This window comes from Dendropsophus ebraccatus, chromosome 3 (assembly GCF_027789765.1).
Source record: "Dendropsophus ebraccatus isolate aDenEbr1 chromosome 3, aDenEbr1.pat, whole genome shotgun sequence".
Taxonomy (NCBI): Eukaryota; Metazoa; Chordata; class Amphibia; order Anura; family Hylidae; genus Dendropsophus; species Dendropsophus ebraccatus.
This window is the reverse complement of record NC_091456.1, coordinates 132,731,050-132,755,747: the sequence shown is the minus strand read 5'-3', so window position 1 is coordinate 132,755,747 and position 24,698 is coordinate 132,731,050. Positions and strand designations below refer to the sequence as shown.

Sequence of the window (24,698 nt, the reverse complement as noted above, 5' to 3'; positions counted from 1 at the left end):
ATCCGAGCATTGCGTGTACTTCTTACTGGCTTCAATGGGCATCATGTAAGGTTTACGTTTCCCCCTGGTTACTGCTAGGTTTATACACATATAAAGTCTTTTCATGGGAACAACCACCCTCATTGTTATATCACAGATTTCTATTACCAAAAAAGTTTTAAATAGTTACTGACCTATTCGCTCTCTTCAGGTCATTGACAAACTCTGCCGACTGCTGATGCCGGATCTCACTGCTCTTGGTAAGTCTTTCTAAGGCGCTTACCAGCTCCTGTGCCCGGGACTTTAACTTCTTTTCCCTGCATTAAGGAAAAAAGAAATACACACAACATTTACAAAAGGTGACATCATCAGATCACATAAGTTCTGCAGGAAACCCTGCTACATGACGGAAATGGTGAGAGTGAAGAAAAAGACTAAACTTATAGCTAGACCTGAATCTTCACATGAGTGAAGCAACAAGACAGTTTTAAAGTTATGGCACATCCATGTGGATCTGTGCAGTAATTACATAGTAATGTAGTAAACTGCTATTTACTTCTAAAAGTATTAACAACATAAATTAACATCAATTAATAATATATAGCATACAATATAAGCAAACAATAATTTGAACAAATCTAATACACATAGTTGAGTGGGCTTCCATCCTGTGTAAACAATTCCCTACAATCCCATGTGTCTCAATTAGACAGTAGTGACTGCACGCTACTCAGCTTTTGGAACCCTGTTTCTTTTGATTATTTTTTTTGTTAATGAAAGGACAAAATGTTCTATACAAATCAGTCCTAGTAGAAATCTTGTTACAAAAGTGCTAGAAAAGCAATTACTTATATGTCCACTAGGTGTCAGCATTGCATTAGAGAATATCAAGCTGCTACCCTTAGTAAAAGCTATAATGTCCCTTAGGGTACAAACCCACTTGACGTATTTGCTGCGTGAATCAGTCTTAAAAATAAGCAGGCAAAATGCAGGTTGGCTTTATACGATTGTTCTGCGTTAAAATACGCAATTGCGTATTTTTGAAGCGTGAAGCTTGTTGTTAGCAAAGCATCAGTTGTTAACAACCTGTGTGAAAAACGCATGTAGCTTCACGCTTCAAAAATACGCAATTGCGTATTTTAACGCAGAACAATTGTATAAAGCCAACCTGCGTTTTGCCTGCTAATTTTTAAGACTGATTCACGCAGCAAATACGTCAAGTGGGTTTGTACCCTTAAAGGGAATCTGACAGCTGCAATTCACATTTTAAACGTCTGGCACTGTTATATAGCTGTTAGGACAAGGAGACACATGGTACTTGTCATTTATCCATCCATGGTTCCAGGATGTAGAAAAATGCTTTTATTTTCCTTTACTCTCCCCCCCCCCCCCCTATAAATGAACCTTCTTGAGATTCCAGATATCAATCAACCAGGGAGGGGGAGAGAGGAGGGGTTACAGCTTGCAGCAGATCACAAGCTTGAAAAAGCCTTTGTGACTCCTTGTGCCAGAGAATAAAATATTTTTTTTCTACATTCTGGACACAAAGACAGATATATGTAAGGTACCAGGTGTCTCCCTTACCCAACAGCATCTAACAGTGTAAGCAGTTTAAAACGTAGATTCGCTGTAACTATACCCATTGGGGTGGACTAGATCAAAAAATAATTAAAAGCTTTGTAATATTTCAAATTCTGACTAGTTTTCACACAAACACTGCTGCCCAGTAATTCTTTCTATATTAGGTTGTAAACTGATGGGCCAGATAGCACCAAAGTTACAGGAACAGGGTATTTGCCACTGTTTTGAGGTAAATAAGCAGGATAAATCTGCAGTCAATATACCCACAATATACAAGGATATACCCACAGCAAGACCATGACTAAGCACACCTGCGCAAAATACATCGGTCTATCTGCACAGCACTTTGAATTTTAATATGAATTAATAAAAGTTAAATTTTAGCGGTGACCACGTCCCGAAGTTCTGGCCTCCTCACATCACATTGAATTTAACCATACATTATGAAGGTCTGGCCCAAGCTGAAGTCCTGTACACCCTCCCCAGATCTTCATATTGTTACCTTCTAGCAAGTCCAGGTGAGCTGTATCTCCTCTATATCTTTTTATCTGCAATACCCACAGCATCCCTGGTAACCTTTTGTGAGCAGGCTGTTAGAAGGTCACATAACCCATTCCTCTGTTTTTGCATAATCCCCAACCCCCCTTTATTTTGCACTTCCCATAGCTCCACAACATTACTGATCAGTTTTCTTCCTGTGCTGACTGATGACAAAATAGTCCCTAGTAAGTTTTCCAATTAGTCTTTCCCCCTCCTCTGGCAACCATACAGTTCCCAAGCAGATACTTAGATAAAAAAATTATACTATGGAGTATGAAGAAGAAAAAAAACATTTGATTCTGCTCACAAGCTGATTGTTTTGAGCAGTCTTTGTCTTGCTGGGCCTTCTCTGACCAGCAGGGTGAAGGCAATCTACATTCAGTGATCAGGATCGCTAGGCTGAGAACAGGGATGAGTATGTGGCAGTGGGGAGCACTTAGTATGTGTTCTACCGGCACTTAGCTCAGTAAGTGGATGTGCACATTGATTTACATTTTAAACACCAGGTGGCAATATACCAAGCAGATGCAGATATAATAACTCTTCAATGGATACTTATTGTATTGACAGATATTGTGCTTTTTTGTGTGATATTTAAAATATGTACATTATTAACTTGTAGGAATATTCCCTTACAGTATACAAAGTATTAGGTGAATTCCTGCTATAAGGCTGAGCTTTCAGTTAGTGATGGTCAGTTGTGGGGTAACCTAATTCCTTTCGATTGCTCCTGAAGCCAGTCAACAAATTATAGAGACTACAAGAGGCTCATAAACCTGTCTAGCCTTTTGGCTGGCTGCAGGGTAGCAATTGGGAATTTCTTTACTGCTTCAATGCTGAATCTTAAGATCTTTACTGTATATTACAGAACTGCATATAAAGAGATCCCATCTTGAGTACTAAACTTTGTTTGAGGTACAGTTTAATAGGAACATATATATTTCATAGTAAGAGAAATGGCCTCATGCAGGATGCAACCATTATGAGCCTATATTCCCCAGATCATAGTCATACATTATCGGCCTGTAATATAGAGTGCCCAGTATGGACCTTGACCTCTATATATAACATCACTGGACATAGATCATTGACCGATAGAAAGATATCATTTATAAAATGCATTAGAATAGCACTTCTGCTTTTTACTGAATGCATTTTATTCCACTCCAGTGATGGATATGTAATGATAGCCATGAATGTTATTAACCTGTATTAAATTTACAGCACTAAACTATGGCCCTAATGATTTTTATTTGGACTGTGACCCTGCCCTGCTGGATGTAGGACAAGTATGGCTGTTCTAGAGCACAGCCGGGCCATCAGCAGAGAAAGAATGATCAGTCTCCACTCACAGGGCAGATGTGTAGAGGGCACAGCATGACAACGTTGTCATTGTATTAATTACACTAATTATTACTGCCGCAGCATGTGGGAGAGCTCCTCACTTATCTAATGCAACCCAATGAGTGGCATCTATATAACAGCAGACGGCTAGTGTGGTAAGAGAGTGTGGCAAGAGTCTGCCATAACCGTACACTGCAGTAATGCACCAAACAGCATGCTTCATGTACTATAATGATACTAGAACTTTAGAAGTGACGCCATTTAATGTGTTTAATTCCATACATACAGTCACTGTACTCTCTAAGCTGCGGCCAAAACTCCAACCAGCTAGATAGTTACTGCTGCTATTTGGCTTGTAAACCTTATGAGGCACAGACACAGGTTTTGCACCATATTTTTAGGGTGATGAAAACATTTGTTAAAAAAAAAAAAAAAAAGTAGACCCTGCTGTGATTTCACAAAAAAACATCATGTGGGTATTATGTTTAAATTACCCCCAATTTCCCCAGAAAAATACCTAGTCTAACCTTGGTGTATTGTTTTAACACACTATCCTTTCCAAAGTTTAGAGCTTGGAGAGAACACTGCATACAGTAGATAGAAGGTAAGTTGCCCATGATGCCACATGTCCTGGTGGGGCCTAATACACAATTTTACTCTCACTATGGCCAATCTTATATGCATGGTACATGTTGGGGGAAGAAAAACTAAATTAAATAGGTTTAATAGGTTAACCAGGATCAAAAAACATTGGCACCAAACAGTGCCATTACTGTCCTCAGGTTCTGCGTGATATTACAAATCAATGGAACTCAGCAGCAACGACACACATAAACTGAGGACAAGAGTAGCGCTAATTTTGGAAGGAAGCAGATATATTTTTTTCTACTCTCTTAAATAATCCCTTTAACCCCTTCTTGCAGCTGATACCACATGATAATAGATTGTATGCATCACACAGAAACTGGTGAAAAACTCCCTATGTCCCACATGTCGAAGCCACTGCCTCCACATTGGGGTGGTTTCTATAGAAACACATACAGAGTGGATGCAAATGGAAATGAGCACTGCTATCCTGCATGACAGCGCTCTGTACAGTAAGCATGTCCGCACCCATAGGACACCTATGGGGCAGTCCGTACAATGCCCATGTGCCACCATAACATTTTATTTTAGGGCAGCAGCTCCAGGTTCTAAGAAAAATCACATGGAAGCAACAGAACAGTCAACAATGCAAGTTTCTGAATCAAGGTACAAAGCCATTTTCTTGTGACAAGCGTGCCATGTTCCACAGTCACTGGAATGGAACGCAGACTGCAAGCACAAGCAAGCAAAGTACTGTAATTTTCAATTCATTCCAGAGGAAGAGCGTTCAGTGACAGGTGAAGAGATTTAATATTACATTTCCTTCAGAGGAACCAAAATGGTATTTCAGGCTCCGAGCAGAAAGGCTTGAAACTTAGCAACAGCATTTGTCACAATGGCAGCATAAGAGCTGGGATGGGGGCAGCCGCTGTGTGACCTTTATTATAGAAAAAGAAGGCAAAAAGTGACCAGGGTGTACTCCAGCTACAGAGGTCATTTATGGAAACAACCAGAATGCATGAGAGGATGGTCAAACAAATGAAGGTGGAGGACTAGACTGAGAGGAACCATCATGGTGTATTTCTGGAATATATACTACAGTGGTACCTTACATTATGTCACCGTAATCCAGGGAGTTGGACCATTGTGATATTTGAAATTGCAACCCCAAGAATAACAAGCTGTGTATGAATGGTCTGGTACTATAGCCTTGGACTATTCAAACATACGTCCCCTGTTGGCAGCATTGAGGCTATTAGCCTATATATTCTTATATTCTGGTTCTACCCATAGCACAAGGCTTTCGGAAGATACATATAGATACATATAGTTATATAGTATGATTGGAAAGACACACGTCCATCAAGTTCAACCAAGAGTGGGGGAAAGATGTAATAATTTCATGCGTCATAGCTGGCCATTTCTCTTCCATTCTGTCTTGAAAACCATGTACCTGCTGGTGGGAGGCTGGGAGCTGGACCTTTAATAGGAACCCATGATTTGGTTTTGGGACACAAAACCACTGTCAGGTCTTTATGCAGTATGTTTTTCTGTGTCCTGGTCTGGCAGTATGATACACTATGTAAGATTTTACTCACCAGGAGTGGAATCTGGATTTGTAGCCCCAGCATTTGGTGTAAACCACACTGATAAAGAAGAGACTAAAATCTCAGATAGCACCATGGGGACACTTAACCCCAGATGCATAAAGACAGGTTGGTGGTTTAGTGTCCCAAATTCATGTGAAGGGTTCCCTTTAGGAGGTATTAATGCCTTAACAGATGCTTACATTGCCCAGAATGGTAAAGCCGTCTCCTCCAGGACTGAAGTGTTATGAAACCTAGGATTTAGTCTGTTCAGAATATGATTAAACTTTCAGCTACACCAAGGCTGCATTGAACAATTTGATGACCTATAGTTAGTTTGCAACTTTGATCCATTGATGTGCCTTTATATGTATTTTCCCTTAGTAACTATCCCTACTGCCACAAAATGATACTATTGATTCTATGTATATTTCCCTATGCTTCTCCTTTGTATCTGATTATATGTAAGCAAGAATCGTTTTACATGGTCAATCCATTCTGTAACCATGATGTTATGAAAATGATGGCCAAAGAAAATGCTGAGATCCATAACCTAGATTTTTCTTCTCTATAGTCTTATATCGGGTCATATGTTTATACGCCTTGTGACCTTTGCTTTTTGACCTCACTTTTAGAACCATCCACATTATGGGCTTGCAGGCCTTTGTTAGTTTGATTAATGTTGACTAATGTTCTTGTTTCTGCCGCACTGTCTTAAATGTCAGCCTCTATTTGGGTGCATATGCTACATTCTATTTATGTGGACCTTCAGGTTTGTTTGTCTATATAAAAAAAAAAAAAGTTTGCGAACCAAATCCCCCCGAAACCTGTTTAATTGCAATGATAAATCTTTCTAAGGGTTAATCTTTAATGGAATGTTTCTCACTGATTCCTCTTTTGCTTCCATATTTTTCTATATACAAAATGAGGAACACCTTTCTTTCACAGTAGACATGTCCTTCTAGAAACGCGCATAGAAGGTCAGAATATCTTAAAGGGGTTTTCCAACTTAAAACTAACATGTCCCCTATCAAAGTGGGGGGTTCAACATCCATACACCCCAGCGATAATTAGATCGGCCCCCAACTCCTTTGTTTTGAATAAAGCCGTGGGTACGACATGTGACCCCAAGGCGCTAGTCATTCTCCATGGAGCATCCGGAAAGGGCCAAGTGCTGTACGGAGGATGGACCACCGCGATCTCTTACTTCTCCTCTATCCTGTGCATAGGGAACAAGTTACTTTTAAGTTGGAAAAACTCTCTAAGATCCACATTATGAGCAACAAACCTCTAATATAATACAACTTGCAATGATTTGCCTAATTCTCATGTGAGCTTCATATGACTTAATAGTGGAGTGAGAAAGCCAGTCTGACATTCCACGTAGCACAGCAGACTGGGTAACTTTACAGCCAGAAAGGACTGCATTAAGCAGTAAATGACCAGAAACGGACACCATGTGAACTGTACGACAATATTACACATCTAGCAGTGGAGATCATCCATCATAATCTGTTTGGTATATCCATCTGTACACATTGAATGAACACAATGACCACATTGAATGGTCAAACAACATCCCTCCAATGTGAATACTTGTTATCTTAACATATAACTTAATATCCCCCCAAAAAAGCTCTTAAGTCTTGGCTACTAGGTTTCTCACTTCTCTGCAATCTGTAGTCTACTGCTTGTTGTCTGGGGAAATCTGTCTCTTGTAACAGCCAGCTCAGGACAAAATATAGGACATGGGGATGAGCTTAGCCTGTTCTATGTGCAGGAAAGAGAGAGCCTGAAAAAGCCTGGGCTGTGCCCGCTGAGACGATCAACACTGTTCCTGAAAGCTTTCCTCCTATTTCTTACCACCCATAAAGCTTTGGGCAGCTGTGCTGTGTGTAAACAGCATTGTACTTGCTGTATAGAGAGAATGAAAAAAGCTGTACACCATGCAGGGATTCTTAAAGGCTAAGTAAAGAGCAGTGGGAGCAATAAAATCACCTTTCCACCACTCTAAAATGTTACCAAAGCAATGCGGGCTTATAAAATTCTTCGGAAGGACAAGTACACTTGTTAAAGGTGTTATCCAGCCCTATAAAAACATGGCCACTTTCTTCCAGAGACAATACCACTATTGTCTCCAGTTCAGGACTAGTTTGCAATTAATCTCCATGCACTTCAATGGAACTAAGGTGCAAAACCCCTCTCAAACTGGAAACACGAGTGGTGCTGTCTCTGAAAGAAAGTGGCCATGTTTTTGTAGCACTGGTTAACCCCTTTAATAATGTCACCACCTTAAACACATTGGCTGTGTGGCATCTCACTTGTTATACCATGTCCTCTGCATATTGTTGGGATATTGTATCGTAACTCATATTATAAATATTAAAATACTGACCAACAAGCATAACATACATAAATACAAGCCAGTTTATATAGAGAAATTGCTCCAGCCATGGTATACATCAGGGGTACTCAACAACTTTTAGTGAAGGTCCACTTACCGGGTTCTATTGTCAGGTGAACATCATTAGTTAACGTGTTGTGCTTCCCCAGTAGTATATAGCGCCCCTGTTGCTCCCCCAGTAGTCTATAGACCCCTGTGCGCTCCCCCAGTAGTATATAGCCCCCCTGTGCGCTCCCCCAGTAGTATATAGCCCCCCTGTGCGCTCCCCCAGTAGTATATAGCCCCGTGTGCGCTCCCCCAGTAGTATATAGCCCCCCCTGTGTGCTCCCCCAGTAGTATATAGCCCCCCCTGTGTGCTCCCCCAGTAGTATATAGCCCCCCCCTGTGCGCTCCCCCAGTAGTATATAGCCCCCCTGTGCACTCCCCCAGTAGTATATAGCTCCCCTGTGCGCTCCTCACAGTAGTATATAGACCCCTGTGCACTCCCCCAGTAGTATATAGCCCCCCGCTTTGTGCTCCCCAGTAGTATATAGCCCCCCACTGTGTGCTCCCAAAGTAGTATATAAACCCCTGCTTTGTGCTCCCCAGTAGTATATAGCGCCCTTGTGAGCTCCCCCAGTGCTCCCTCAGTAGTATATAGCACCACTGCTGTGTGCTCCCCCAGTTATATAGCCTCCCTGTGCTCCCCCTCCCATATAGCATATAACATAAAAACCACAAGCACTTATACTCACCTAGGTCCGGGTGTCTCCTCTTCTCTTCCCCTCTTGTGGCCGCACTGCAGTGGTCACAAGAGGCCGGTCTCCCCTTGTCCTGGTGTCGGCGCTCCAGTGACATCCCTCGAGCGCCAAAACAAGAGACAGGACAGAGCAGCCTGTGACCACTGCGGCCACAAGAATGACTGACAGGGAGGCAGACGATGGCTCCCTCTCTGTCAGTGCTGCTTCTGCACAGTAATTATGAGCGCTCGCTACAAGCGCTCATAGTTACTGTGCAGAGGGGAGCAGCGCAGCTCAGTATACAGGTATACTGAGCTGCAGCAGGGGTCCGGACCGCGGTCTGCCAGTTGAGGATCCCTGGTATACATATTAACTGTAGAAGATAATGCTTCATATTACTGGTGCTACAACAGACATACTGTATCTGGTTGCTGGCTCCCCAGTATACTTTTATGCAGATGCTTTTAACAATGTGATAACGTTCTACTGTTTTAATGAGTTTTTATGTATTCTATTTAAGATCCTAAAAGTTTACTAGTCTTCACACTTTTTTCTACTTTTGCACCTTTTTTTTTTTATCCCTTCTAGTCTTTGTTAATTCACACAGAAACTGATGTCACGGAGGGTAAGATTTTATGATGGTATATGGATCTAAGAAAGCAACACAAAGCTTAGCTTGGATTGTGTTTTGACAGAGATCCACTATAAATAACTGCAGACATTGTAGCTGTATGTGCTATGTCTATAGACATAAATTATGACACTTCACTCCCACTATTTGATACAAAGCCAGCATTTCACTGCGGTAAATCCTAGCAGCATGTAGCAGACATCATAAAGCTGTGACATATAAGCCAGTGGTAAACATCTCTATATGACTTGCCAACTTCTCACTGAGCAGAACTGCAGAAGCAGATGTTGTGATCTCACTGGAGACGACATTCCCTCACACGTGTAATAGACAATGCAGAGGTGGATACGTTCTCATTACAGGTTCTCTACCGTGTTAAACAACTGCTCAGCTGTCATCGCTGGCAAGTCACTCCGTTATATTCCCATAGGACAATAAATGTAACAGCAAACTCCAATGATAAAGCACTAATATGCGACTTGTGCTACACTAGTTATATATGTTATGAATGCAGATGTGACATTTGGCTCCAATCTCCAGTGTAACTACAATCCTACATGATACTATATACACGTATATATTTTTCGCTGATTATCTCTCCCCAATGTCTTCTCATGTGAAACAAACTTGTATCAGATAAAAAGAACATCTGCACAAGGCTGTGGTTACACGCACCCGAAAAACTACAGAAATTTTCAGACATTACAAACTAATGGACATTTGGAGATACATCTACTTCTATAAAAACTCAAGTTCATGAACTCAGACCGAAGATGATGCACAATGGACCAACACAAGGTCTGCAGTTGCTAAGAGCTACTCAGGAACTAGATCATCAGAAGTGTCCACTAGACAAGAGGATTATCGATGTACTATGCCAAACTAGGAGGATTTCTAGCCCATACAATATTCCTAATGTACGAGGTAAATACCTGGACTAGACACACATGTATGCATTACAGGCCGATAAGTATTCCAATGTACAATAACCTAATTCAGCGACGTTACATGGTCACCCACTGGTCTGCATTACCCTGATCACAGGAGCATTCACCGATCGTGTTAAGTGAACCAAACGCTGAGTGTTCGCATTCGCATAACATTGCGGGACCCGAACATTTTGACAGGTTCACTCAACACTATTCACCACTATTCTTTGACAGCATTGATTCATCTTACCTTTTCAGTGCACTTGTGAGCTCTGTTGCTAATTCAGCATCATTGTAAGTTCTCAACTCAGACAAGGACAAAGATGTTCCATCTATGGAATCCTATGGGATAAAATTTGTAACATTGGTTTTCTTCCCACTAAACCTCATGTACATAGGCACAACAATAATTATTAAAGGAGTATTCCATTAGCACTTTTTTTCTTTTTTTTATATTTGTCTCCGGGTGCTATAAAAATAATAATTAAGGCATACTTATCTGCTGATCCACTGCAGTCCCAATGGCTCCCAGTCCCTGCCACTTTTAGCAGCTTCCTGTGATATATTGTCACTGCAGGAACTGCCTGTTCAGCCATTGACTGGGTGAGTGGGGAGTTCTTATGGGGCTACAGGAATTAGTTGAATGCAGCAAGGACTGGAAATCATTGGGACAACCTATGCAGGGTATGGGGGCAGGTGAGCATGGCTTCTTTTGTACTTTTACAGCATCAAGAGTCAGATACTTCTTTAACACATCACTCCATCAGTAGGTATGAAAAGCCTCTTCAAATCATATGTGTAAACAACAAAGTAAAGATGTTACGTTCTTGTGATGACTATATGAGATATGCCATATATTAAATGATCTACAACCTCTTGGACTGCATCACAGGGCACAGCTAAACAATTGTACAAAATGTATTGACTTGTGCCATGCTAAATGAGAAAGGAAAACACTTTTCCTCCCAAAAAACATATCGGATTGCATGTGGACACTACAGCCTTCCATACTTTCCAGTGACCTCATTAGTAACCTGAGAACAGCAGTTCAATAGACTAGGACTGCACCAGCTGAGGTGACCTATGTAGCATTCACATCATCTCTATAAACAGAATTTTTAGGTTGGACAGTGTCAACAGCAGTACAGGTAAATGTGCCTCACATAGAACTTATTGCCATGAGCGCCAAAACAGTCGGACACATTTCCCACCTTTCCCAACTTGTCCTTGCCACTGCTGCTGGTTGAACTCAGTGAGCGCATTCTCTGCTCTTTCTGCTCCTCCACTTCAGATTTGAGGTGCTCGATATGTACAAGGTAGGCCTGTTCTTGGGCATCTCGAGTACTCAGTTTAAGTTCCATGGCTTTCTTTTCTTTCTCCAGCAGGTACAACTGCGCCTTGAGCTCAGCCATTTCTTCCTACCATCAAAAAGACAAGCACAAGGTTAATTCATAGGTCACAGCGAAAAGGAAGCCCATTTATACTTTAATGGAAGGTGGTTGGTGATCTGTCATATTATTTATAATGAGACGGGGGCTTGTTACTCCATTTTTCACATACAGTAGTCTTACTGAATTGCTGAAACATATTCCTGCACTTCAAGAGTATACCATTCACTATACATTGTAGTCATTGTTAGTGTACGCTTGAGTAAACTATCACACAAAAGGTTAATACACAACGGTCCTAGGGATCTTAGATCATAGACTAAATTGACACCATCTTTAAGTCCGGTGTGCGTCTATTACGACAGAATCCATTTAAAAAAAAAAAAAAAAAGTCTGTTTCCAAGCAAGATATCGCTAATTCTAGATGAGGTGAACAGACAGGAATTGTATTGTGACTAAGTCAGATGTTCTGTTCAGATGTAAAGGGCTGTTGTGATGGACCATGATAGCTAAATATATCCTTGAAGAACTAAGGTCTCACTGAATGGATGCTTTTGTATAAAGACTCCCTTTAGTATTACAGGTTCATTCATTAGCAAACCATATGAGCTCGTACAGCCCACAGACCTAGCAACATATAAAGGGCTATATCTGAAGTGCCTCCTTATGTACCTTTATTCATTCTTTTTCCATCTACCTCTGTCTGGAGAGCTAGCCTCTCTCTCTCTCTATAGATGAGATCTTATTTGTTGGTGCTCCAAATTCTTTCATTATATTCCCTAGGGAGCACAGAGATCACAGGCTGTTCCTCAGCCATTGTCACGCTGTCGCTTAGTGGATTTTTTCCCCCCAGACCTCAGAGGTAAAGTAATGACACATCTTAACCTAGCTGCTAAGACTCAGTGGAGAAACCGCTGCCTGTGACTGTGACGGCAGGGTTTATAACATGCAATATCAATTCTCCATCAAAACTGACAGCTGTAGCTCCACTAAGGGGGACTATACATTTCTCACACTAGTGTTTGCAGCTGGACCTCTGTCTTTTGCAGCAGCTGTGACTAGAACTGAAGCAGTTTGAAGCTTTGTCTGAGTAGCATTTGTTTTGTTCCCATCCGATGAACTAGAGCTGTCCTCAGAAGACGATGCATGGAGGTATATTAAATGCTATTGAATAAACATCACTTACACGACATGCCTATAATGAAGACGCTATTAGCGAAGGGGGGGGGGGATTGCTAGGACAAAACAAAATGAGATAAACAGTAGTGCTCAATAAGTATCCAAGATGCCGTAAATTCTCATTTCATGTTAAAGGACAGGAAGGAAAGGGCACTCTGAGATGCATTGTGCTTATTACTGAGTATTATACTATTCAATGCTCTGTGCATCAAATATGAAACAAGGCAACAAGATCCTAGATACTTAAAAGTTGCTGATCCAAACTTCCTCTGTTCCTATTTGTGATCATACAAATAAATGTTTGGCACTATAAGTCACTATATCCAAATAATGAATTTTTATATGAATCACCATTCATGTATAGTTCAGAAATGTGCACATATTATGCATGTATAAATTTAAGGTCACTGGTTGGTAAGGTGGTATACACCGCCAGCATTTCTTCCACTCCCAGTACCACTATCTGACCACTGCTGTTAGGAGCAGAAAGCATCAAGACTCCATTTATCAGAACCCATTCTGCTTCAGATTATCTAGTGCCAATTATTTCAGCTAGAATGATCATAGATAGACATATACTATTTCTTAATACTTGTTTCCTATAAGGTATGATTTGTAATTCAGTATTTTAGTTGTATTTCTTCCAAAGCAAGCTAAATCCTGAAAAACTTGTATCGTACTCATTGCAGGGATTTCGTTTGCCATGTCTGATTATATCCTTTTTATTACTACATATAATTATTATCATATACTGCATGGTGGGCCTTACTTGTGGAGCTACAGAGGAGAGCTTTGATTTCTCATGGCAAGCCTGGACTATAATTCAACACCATTTACGAGAAATCCACAATCTCTTCCAACCCTATCTGCTGCTCTACTAATATAACAGTCATGATGCATTGCCAGATAAGTAGTCCAAAACCATCTAAACCCACTGCCAGCCACAATATCAATCCCACAGGACATGGGCACAAATGATACCAAAGATATACAGCTGCACAAAACATTTGTGTCAAAAGCTTACGAGTCAAATATAATCCTGAGCTGTACTCAGGCAAGAAGAAACGGACAGTACTGTTCTGCCCGACCACAGCTCCAGCAGTGACCAGGGAGCAGCAGCAGGTAAATAAATAATAACCTATTCTGCAAACAGCATCCACTAGGGGAAAGCTATGAGTATACAGATTTATACAGCTATAAATGGATTCAATCCAAGCGATGCAGTAAACTCCCATTGTTTACAGCTTTTTGTCTAGATTACCAACCACCACTCTGCTCTAAAAGCAGTGGTTTGGCTGGTGGATATGATGGCTGACTGATAACCTAGAGAATGAGCTGTAAACAACAGAGGTAAAGAGCAAATATATTTAACTTGACCATCCCTACAAACGGAGATGGGAATACCCCTTTAATCAGCTCATTTATGACAATAAGCGAGATCCGATGCAATCTTTAACGTTTGACATGCCTACTGACAGTAACATTTTTAGATGACTGACAGGTAAAGTTAATAACTGTTAAGGGGTAAGAGTTCTGTGTTAGGGCGGGTTCACACTACGGAATTCTCGCGGACAATGCCCGCGGAATTCCGTCAGCTGTCCGCCCGCACATCTGGGCGCCTTTCCGCCGGCCCCATAGACACCATTCTATGGGCCGGCGTATTCCGCTATACGCTGAAAGAAGTGTCATGTCACTTCTTTTAGCGGATCGCGTAATACGCCGGCCCATAGGATGGTGTCTATGGAGCCGTCGGAAAAGCGCGTGCCCGTGCGGGCGGACAGCTGACGGAATTCCGCGGACATTGTCCGCGAGAATTCCGTAGTGTGAACCCGCCCTTAGAAGTTGAAAAAATGGGCAAATGTAAGGATCTCAGGGACATTGGCAATGCCACGTTGTGATGGCTAGAATGGGTCTGTGCATCTTTAGAATAGCAGTTCTTGTAAGGCATTTCAAGAAAGTAGTGGTTAGTACCACAAACCATCCATAGTAGGAGGACCAGTGACCCAGCAACAGGATCATTGGCTCAAAGACTCAATGATGCTTACAGAAAGCAAAGACGTGCCTTTACTTTAGGATTCCTTTATTTATATAGCGCCGACTAATTCAACAGCACTTCACATAGATTGGCCAATTTTGGCCCTTGTCCCCATTAGGCCTCACAATCTAAACTCACATATCTGTATGTTTTGCCTGTCTGGTCTGATCAAACAAAAGAGCTAACTACTCTGGCACAAACTGATAAAAAAGTTAATGCTGGCTGTGATAGGTGTCCGAAAACAGAGCATCACAGCTTACTGTGTATAGAGCTCAGTAGCCTTAGACAGCTCACAGTGCTCAATTTGACCCTTGCACGCAACCAAAAACGTCTACAACAGGCACATAAACATGCAGGCCGGGTCATGAAACAATGGGAGAAAGTGTCCTGGTCTGATAAGAAAAGAATTTTTGGTGAGGCTCATTCTTATTTTCTATTTTACTAGCTGTATTTTAAAATAATCCTCACATCTTCCAGTTTTCAGTCTCGCCATTAAGTCTAAAACTATGTTTGTTCTGTACAGATTACTTTTCAGAAATCTCCTCCTCCTCATCAGACAGGATTACCATAATAGTGGACACCTGTACATCGATAAGACAGGATGAAGCAATTCACAATAAGTGATAGTCACAGCTCACCCTCTCCCTGCACAATATTCTATGTGAATTACAGCTGTAGTGCATATATGGCTGTAGGCTTACAACACAAGGGCCACAATGTCTATAAGGGAGGGAATTTGAGTACAAATCCAATATAACCCTCACAAATACAAAACAAAAAACTATTTATCAAGTTTGCATGCTTTACCAAAAGAAATAGGTACAACATGATATAAACCCTATCTGTCTCTATTCATAGAAAAGGCCTCTAAATGTGCTGTTTATTGTTGGTTTTCTGGGAAGGCTTTGTCAGGAAAGATAAAAACAGCGGAGCACCAAACAAAACTGATCACTGTGGCGCTGACAAATGAGGACAACCGGGACTGCTATTCAGGAGAGATATGGGTAAGTAATACCATGTTTTTGCAGCTTACAAGGCGGTGTTAGACCTGATGGATCAAGAATTCTGGGCATTAAAAGAGCAGACAGGAACATTATCAGACTGAAAGGGCATCTGTATTGGGGACTAATATGAGTGATGCACTCCACATGCTAATGAACTACACACCATTTGTTTTCCTGCTGGTATTCACAGAAGATGATGTGCTGGTAATGTCAGCTCCAACTCAGATATACATGCCAATGGGAGATATTTATGCATGTCCCAGTATAACTCTGTGGCCAATTTGCTTCCTAGTTAGTATTTAAACTGGTCAGGACCTGGAGGCCCTAAAAATTGGTAAGGTCTATAATCTGGTATTCATGTGAAAAAGAAAGGATTTGTGGCAATTTTTGCTGGGATTAAAAAAAGTTATACCACATTAAACCTTTAATTTTTCAATCCATCCAGTCATAACATATTCCTATATAACATTTTTTCTTTAAACAGGACCAGTCTCATCAATTTTTCCTAAAGGGGTTATCCGGTATTCCCAATATAACCTACTAATATAGTATTAACCACTAATACTATAGTACTGGCTTCAGCATGCTTTAGCATGATTCATGACGGACAAGCAGAAGAACTACAAAATAAGTATTGTCTACAGTTCCCTGGTTCTTCTTCATAGACAATGCATCATCCTCAGAAGTCCCAGAATATATTCCTTTTCCTTAGCTGTTTATCACAGTCTTCCCATCCTGCCTACTGCCCTTCCTGAGCACTCCTGCCAGTTCCCTCCTCAAAGCTTTCTGCAGAACATTCCATTCACTGCAGACTATTGCACAATCAGCAATGAAGCAATGCAGTTTGGAACTTGTAGTAGTAAGAAACTAGACCAGAAAGTTTAACCACATATTACAGAGCTAAGACCTCAAAAGCAAATGGATTTTTACAAAGCTATATACTTCTGCAGTGTCTTTATTTTTTTTACCAAATGTCCAAGTACCCCTTTAAACATCTGCTAATACTGTGGCCAAATATATACTGCAGATATATCCCTTGTTCTTGTTTTATGCTCTTTATCTCTATTGATATGTTATCTCTATGTTCAGTTAGAGGTGTAAAAAAAAAAAAGATGATGACAGGCTTTTGACAAGTAGATTCTTAATGAAAATGTATAATTCTTGTATAATAGTCTATTCTACTGTAACTGGAATAAAGTGCACTGTAATTACTATTAACATACTGGATAAAAGCATTCAAAAATAGTCTCACAATTTACAATATCCTAAGTGCTTGGAGAAAATGTATTTAGTTAATATTACATTTAATAGAAGCAATTCCATGATATGTCCATGATCTTCTGAATTATATCTCTGAGAGGTGACAGCTAGGTTACTGCACTGTAGTGTCCCAGTACAGGGGTCACTAACTGGGAGCTGTGATTTCCCCCTCCAGCCACTAGGTGTCTCATTCTCTCTTGTGCACATCCTCAGTGTTAAGGTTTAGCTATGTGTGTGTCTAACCAATCACAGGTGCCAGGCACTCTACCCTTCATCTCTATTCTTCTCTTCTTCCTGTCACACAACCCTATATAGGATAGGGGTTTCCTGTTCTGGGGAGTTTGTGCTGAGTTTAGTTACAGTCAGGAGAGAGAGAGGATCTGTTTCCCTTAAGAGACTGAACCCACTAGTATGCAGTGCTAAGCTAGAGAAGTGGGGTAACTGTAGGTTGGGACACCCTTGTCTATGCCGAGGATCTTCTTAAACATCAGGACAGTCAACCCCTAAAAGAGAAGATGGAAATGGAGAAGAAGAAAGAGGGATTGATTCCCAGTAAGACAAAGCAGCTAAGTGCCGACGTATTTTACTGACAATGCTCGTACACCTGGGGGAATCTTCAGTGGGAGTTCAACCTAGAAACAGACCTAGGACTCGTACTACCCTACCTGGCTGTCTCCAAAGTAGTGGTGAAGAATGTGGTCATATATACATAGCCCATAGATGTTTTCTTTTACGTATCAACATTAAAATCCCAGCAGAGTACTGCAGCAATTAGACAAGGGCCTCTACACTATCCTGCTACAACAAGTCTCTCTCTACTTTCTTCAATTCTACCTAAAGTCTACCTCAAGAATTGTATTACCTTTTGCACTAGCACCTATGAGCAGTTCCCTTTGTATATTTTTGTATTGCAATAAAACTTTTATAAGTAAAGTACCAAGTACTGGTTAAGCGCTGGACTCAACTATCCTACTCTTCAAGCGCAGTGCCCCTGGGTCAAGGGGGTGGGTATCACCACTTCTGGCCACCGTGACAAGGTCCCCCAAACACCAGAGCCCACCAGCTGCCTCAAAACCAGTGTGCTGCAGCCTGGGCCACAGCAGCATCATATCTGAAGCATGCATTATAAGACTGACCAATCATACCTAAAGGGCTTTCTAGAACCATTAAATTGAAAATACAGTCCAAACTGCAGGCTGCATAGAAAAGAATAGGAGAGAAGTAGAACGGACTGAAACATAGTTTTGACAATTCCATAACTTGTCATTTATTCATGTAATGACTACCAAGTAGTTATGTGGGAGGTCCTACTTAGTGCTATACACACATGATAGTATTCATTAATTTGTTAGCAACATTTTAACAGTAATAGGAACATATGGCTGTTTCTGTTACCTTCATGGCCATAAGCTCTTGCATCAGGACCGCATTCTCCAAATCTAGTCTCTGACTGTCTCCCCGTGGCTTTACATCATAGCTCAAAGGATCAATATGGATGCTCTCCAGTTCCAGCATAGTGAGTTTAACTGCAGCACGATCATTCTTCAGCTGCTGAATGTAATCCTTCAACCTCTGCTCATCCTCTTTGGTAAACTCTGTGTCACAGCTACTGGCGGTAGAACTTGTAGTGCTGAAAAAGAAAATTAAGGAAACAGGAGAGAGTAAGATGCTGTCAGCCTAGGTCATTAGTATTAAAACCATCAATACAAAATCACCTGAATCTATTGTACTGGATTTTACAAGAAGAGTTTTATAAGAAACTGGGGAGTACCTAAAACAAAAAAAAGAATTAACCCCTAGACGACCCAGTGCGTATAGTTACGCCATGGAAGTCTGTCCCCAGACGACCTAGGGCGTAACTGTACGCCCTGGGTGTTTCTCCCGCTATGAAGCGTGCTCCGGAGCGGAGCGCGCTTCATAGCAGGTGGGGGCCGGCTGCAATCAGCAGCCGGGACCTCACCGGTAATGACACGCTGCAGCAATCGCGCTGCCGCGTGTCATTAACTCCTACCGCGGCGTTTAAGTGTAAGTGACAGGGAGAGTCCCCTGTCACTTACCGATCGGGACCCCCGCAGTGTGACTGCGGGGGTCCCGATCGGTAAAACGGGCCGCCGGAGGTCTCTTACCTGCCTCCGTGCGGTCCGATCGGCGATCTGCTACACTGAGCCTGCACAGGCAGGCTCAATGAGCAGAGCGCCGATAACACTGATCAATGCTGTGCCTATGGCATAGCATTCATCAGTGTAAAAATCCAAGTTCTGGATGTAAAAGTCCCCCAAAGGGACTTCAAATGTGTGAAAAAAAAAAAAGTTACACTTAACACACAACCCCAAAACCCCTCCCCCAATAAAAGTTGAAATCACCCCCCTTTCCCATTATATAAATAAAACATATAAAAATAAATAAACAAATAAACATATAATATACCGTAGCGTGCGTAATTGTCCGATCTATTAAAATATAACAAGCGTCATTGCGAACGGTAAACGGCGTGCACGAAAAGAGGGAAAAAAGTGCGCGGATTACCGATTTTATGTTACATTATATATTAAAAAAATGTTATAAAAAGTGATCAAAACGTCCGATCTTCACAAATATGGTATTAATAAAAACTAGAGATCATGGCGGAAAAAATAACACCCCATACAGCCTCATAGGTGAAAAAATAAAACCGTTATAAGCGTCACAATAGTCCCATTTTATTTATAATTAATTGCCAAAAAAAAGGATTTCATTTAAAAAAAATATATATAACATTAGAGAATCTGTGTAACCTGCATATGGTTGTGTTCGGGCTGACCTATAGAGTAATAGTATCATGTCGCGTTTACCATATAGTGCATTACGTAGACACAGGAACCCCCCAAAAGTTACCATATTGCATTCTTTTTTGCGATTTCACCAATTTATATCTTCATAAATAATATATTTGGAATTCCATCATACATGTTATGGTAAAATGAATGACGCCATTACACAGTACAACTATTCCTGTAACAAATAAGCCCTTACATGGCTTGTAGATAAAAAACTGAGAGTGCTAGAGCTCTTAGAAGGGGAGGAGGGAAAAACGAAAACACTAAGATCAAAATTTGCGCGGTCCACTGGGTCATTTTGGGCCTGGTCCTCAAAGGGTTAAAGGGGTAGATTAATCAGCAGGCATGACCACCCTGTGGACAATGGACTATATGTCAAATTACTAAAAGTAAAAGGATGAAGAAATAATAGAGAAGTACTACTGTAAAAGAAGTATGCTTATAAGAGGTATAAAGAAACTGGAAGGAGGCAAAACAAACACTGCTAAAGCAGGAGGAAAAAATGGCTGAATCTGTTAAAATGGACATTTTGGTTGTCTCATGCAGTCCACACAACATGACACACAGACAAGCTCTGTCAACAAACGCTGCAGTGTTCCAGAGAAATCATAGGTTTTAGCCCTGCCAGGAACTGGGTAATAAGTCATCAGGACAGTCCCCAGTGGCTGCTCTCTGCCCTGACAATCCTGACTGACTGGTCCATAACTATGTGTGTATATAGGAAGGATGTGTCAATCCAGGCTGGTGTGGCGAAGAGCAGCCACCAGGGAACCATGGCTTTACTGAGGGCAGATCATGTCAAACTAATCTCATTGATTTCTTTGCTGGATGAAGGTGGTGCTTTAGCAAAGCCTTTGATATGGTTCCACATAATGAGCTGACAGATAAGTTATTGAAAATTGGACTTAATCCCTCAATAGTTCAGTTGATTTGCAGTTGGCTGAAGGATAGATATAGCTGTTGTTAATAGTGTGTATTTTGTGCACAGACTGATTACAAGGGACTGTTATGGGTCCTATTCTTTTTAAATAAGTTTGTAGGTGACATAGGTGGTTTGGTGAGCCAGGTTCGTCTGTTTGCTGATGATACAAAAATGAGAAAGTGTGTTGTGGTAACTCATGTAGTAAAGCTAAATAATAGCTACATAAATTCAAATGTAGCTAAGTAAGTTTAAATGTAAAGTATTGCATTTGGGGGAAAAAGAATCCTCCGAGTACCATATCAGCAGTTCTGAGTTATAAAAGACTTCGGAAGAGGATTTAGGAGTAGTGATTTCTGACAAGAGATAATGTATCCACCAACCCACTCCTGCCAAACTACTGGTACCGGCCGTTTGATGAAAGTAAGTCCTTCACGGCCACATCTTTTACAAATGTGCCCCATGCGTTGGTTAGGGTCAATGAAGTGTGTCGTCCATGCCCTAGGCCTGGGACGCCTCTCCATTCTTCCTCCCCACACTCCTTGTCATTAGGAACTCCCCTGGGATTTTTTTTCCTATTCCTCGCTTGTCTAAACAGTGCCCCCCCCTCATTGACTCAACTGCTGCTGATTAGAAGATAATTTTTTACCCTAACCAAGGCACCAGGAGCATTTTAAAAGACAAAGGGGGAGATTTATCCAACTGGTGTAAAGTAGAATTGTCTTAGTTACCCCTAGCAACCAATCAGATTCCACTTTTCATTCCTCACAGACTCTTTGAAAAATGAAAGCCATCCCATAGAGACGCTGTGAGACACTGAGGCAGACGGGATTCCACAGACTGGACCTGGATTTCAGATAACTATTGCTTTGTTTTACAGCTTGATAACTGAAAATAAACATAATGAATATAAATTGCAAACTTGCTTTATATCACATCTATTGTTGATTTAGGTTTTGAAAGTTATGACGACAGTGATACTTTAAAGAACTGAATAAGGTTCTAGAGGGGAGAGTTTTTATTAGGAAACTGAACACAAAAATAGGGGGAGCCAATCTTAGGTTAAAGGGGTAGTGCGGCGCTAAACAATTATTCACTAAATAACACACATTACAAAGTTATACAGCTTTGTAATGTATGTTATGTTAGTGAATGGCCCCCTTCCCAGTGTTCCCCCCCCCCCACGCTAGACCTGAAAATGTAGTGCTCTATACTTGCCTGATTCGTGTCGACCCCCGTCCGCCATCTTGTTACACTGATGTCATCTTCGGTGGCCGGCTGAACCGCTCCGACTGTCCCTCGTGCCGGCCCCCCTCTGCTGCATCATCAGCTGCTCAGCCGCGATCGTGGCTGAGCAGCTGATGACGCGGCAGAGGGGGGGCGGCACGAGGGACGGTCGGAGTGGTTCGGCTGGCCGCCCGAAGATGACATCAGTGTAACAAGATGGCGGACGGGGGTCGACACGAATTAGGCGAGTATAGAGCACTACACTTCCAGGTCTAGCATGGGTGGGGGAAACATGGGGAAGGGGGCCATTCACCAACATAACATACGTTACAAAGCTGTATAACTTTGTAATGTGTGTTATTTAGTGAATAATTGTTTAGCGCCACACTACCCCTTTAACTGGGGCAGATGAGAAGCAACACAAATTACTATTTCCCTGAAAGAGTAGTAGATGCTTGGAACAAACGTCCAAAAGATGTGACAGCTAAATCTACAGTAAGTGAACGTAAGCATACAGCTACCCCAAGAGACAAAAAAACCCGAAAAAATTATAAGGGCAGAATATATAGTCATCATAGTCTATGCAACACAAATATCTATCTATGCATATATATGCATCTATAGAAAACAAAAAAAAAGATACAAATTTTAAAATTGAACTATGCTATTAATAATACACATAGAGGCTCCCTGTTGGCAACATCAATAGGTTCTAACAGCATTTAATGGGTGATACAGCAAAGTCCCACTGGCTGCAATGTCTGTTGCTAGGTAACAGCACACACAGAGCTCATACACATGGCTGTATTATAGCAGCGTTGTTCAGCCAGAAAACAAAACGGTGGCATGCTCTTTTGGATGCTATCTATACAGAAGTATCCTCCCCTACAAGCTCTGTTGCATCTGTATAAAGATATATAGTAGCACGAGCAGAGGGTCCTGCAGTGTACATGGGCCATTATTCAGACAGGAAGCTTAATATGCAGTCTGAAGGATTTCCTAATGTAAATGTACTAAAGCAAGCTTTTCTTCCCATAGCACATGCACAGCGAAAACTTCTGCACAGTGGAACTGTCAAGAGAAAGTTTGCTGACTACGATGCCTAAAAATGCTGAACATTTTAAATGTGTTGCAATGTCAATGGTTTGTGTGAATGCTAGGTGGACAAGCCATTCCCGAGAACTGCAGATGTGGGGCTGTAAAACACCAGGCACTGTCAGCGTTTTCTCTATAGGACAAGCAAAATGACAGAGCAGAAATAACTAAGCTACAAATAAAGTGTAGAAGGGTACATAAGATATAATACACAAAATTTACTTTCACCATATTCCTAAAACTTGTAACTTCATGGCCTTACTAAACCAGTCAGTGACTCAGGCAAGACACCTCTGTAGTCACTAACTGGCTGAATCTTGTGGTGTCATGATGACACAGGAAACGGGAGATTTGGGGGACCAGAGGGTGATGCAGCAGCTGTGGGGGCACCATTACAGGTGAGTATCACCTCAATATGTTTTTTTTATTCTTTTGCCCAGAGTACCCCTTTAAATATTGTTTAAATAAATGTTTTTATAAACATTTCTACATTCTTTTCCTGATTTTTTTAAATCTAATTTTCCATTTTACTATGTATATTATAAAATAATCCTGAAATCTTGCAGTTTTCAATCTCATCACTGGGGCTAAACTAATTTAAGACTTCCTGTTGAGTCTGTGGTGATAAGAGGAGGCTGTTATAAAATGATCTGTACAGCTTTGCAGTGATATGACACCAGTAGATAGAGGAGACAATAGCAGCTCCTTGTGGAATAACTAAAAATGTTTTACATTCATCTAGAGAAGACAGACTCTGTCTATTTTTGTCTATGTCCATGAATCTTGCTGTAAAGCATGTCATTAAAGGGGTTTTCCAGCGCTACAAAAACATGGCACTTTTCCCCCTCTTGTCTCCAGTTCAGGTGCGGTTTGCAACTAAGCTTCATTTACTTCAATGGAACAGAGTTTGAAACCCAACCCAATCTGGAGACAAGAGAGGGGAAAAAGTGGTCATGTTTTTGTAGCACTGGATAACCCCTTTAAATGCTGTTAAAAATAGCTCAGGTAAAATGGAATCCCCCATAACAATGTACAAAAAGTGAAATCAAAAATTACAGTCAGAAAATCATTTTAGTTGTTCCTTAAAGTGTCACTGTCGTTTATTTTTATTTTTTGCAGAAATCAATAGTCCAGGCAATTTTAAGAAACTTGCAATTGGGTTTATTAGCCGAAAAATGCATTTTTATCACAAAAAAGCAGTTTGAAGCTCTCCCCCTGTCTTCATCATTGTGTATGGAGAGGGGAGGGGTGAAGGGAGATGAGGCACCAAAACAGGACAACAAAGAGTTAATTTACAGCTACATCATCGGCTATCTCCTCTGACAGTCAGCACTTTGTTCTCTGTCTCTGCTGTCGACTCATCTCCCTCCTTCCCCCTCCCCTCTCTATAGAACAGACAGGGTTGTGTCTGATGCAACAAGTCACAATTTCCTGATATTTTGCAGTGAATGGAAAAGAGGAGGGAGGGGGGACCTGG

At 41.2% G+C, this 24,698-nt stretch overlaps 1 protein-coding gene across 6 annotated transcripts in view; it reads right to left on the bottom strand.

Annotated features, from left to right (window-relative positions):
- MCC (MCC regulator of WNT signaling pathway) overlaps window positions 1–24,698 on the bottom strand; it is a 232,105-nt gene that overhangs the window by 2,167 nt on the left and 205,240 nt on the right. For all 6 annotated transcript variants that reach the window (XM_069962701.1, XM_069962703.1, XM_069962702.1 and 3 more), the window contains 4 exons: window positions 18,560–18,794; window positions 11,510–11,716; window positions 10,549–10,640; window positions 174–296 (listed from right to left, as the gene is read on the bottom strand). In XM_069962701.1, the coding sequence (XP_069818802.1) occupies window positions 174–296; window positions 10,549–10,640; window positions 11,510–11,716; window positions 18,560–18,794 (657 nt within the window). The remainder of the gene's footprint in view (window positions 1–173; window positions 297–10,548; window positions 10,641–11,509; window positions 11,717–18,559; window positions 18,795–24,698) is intronic.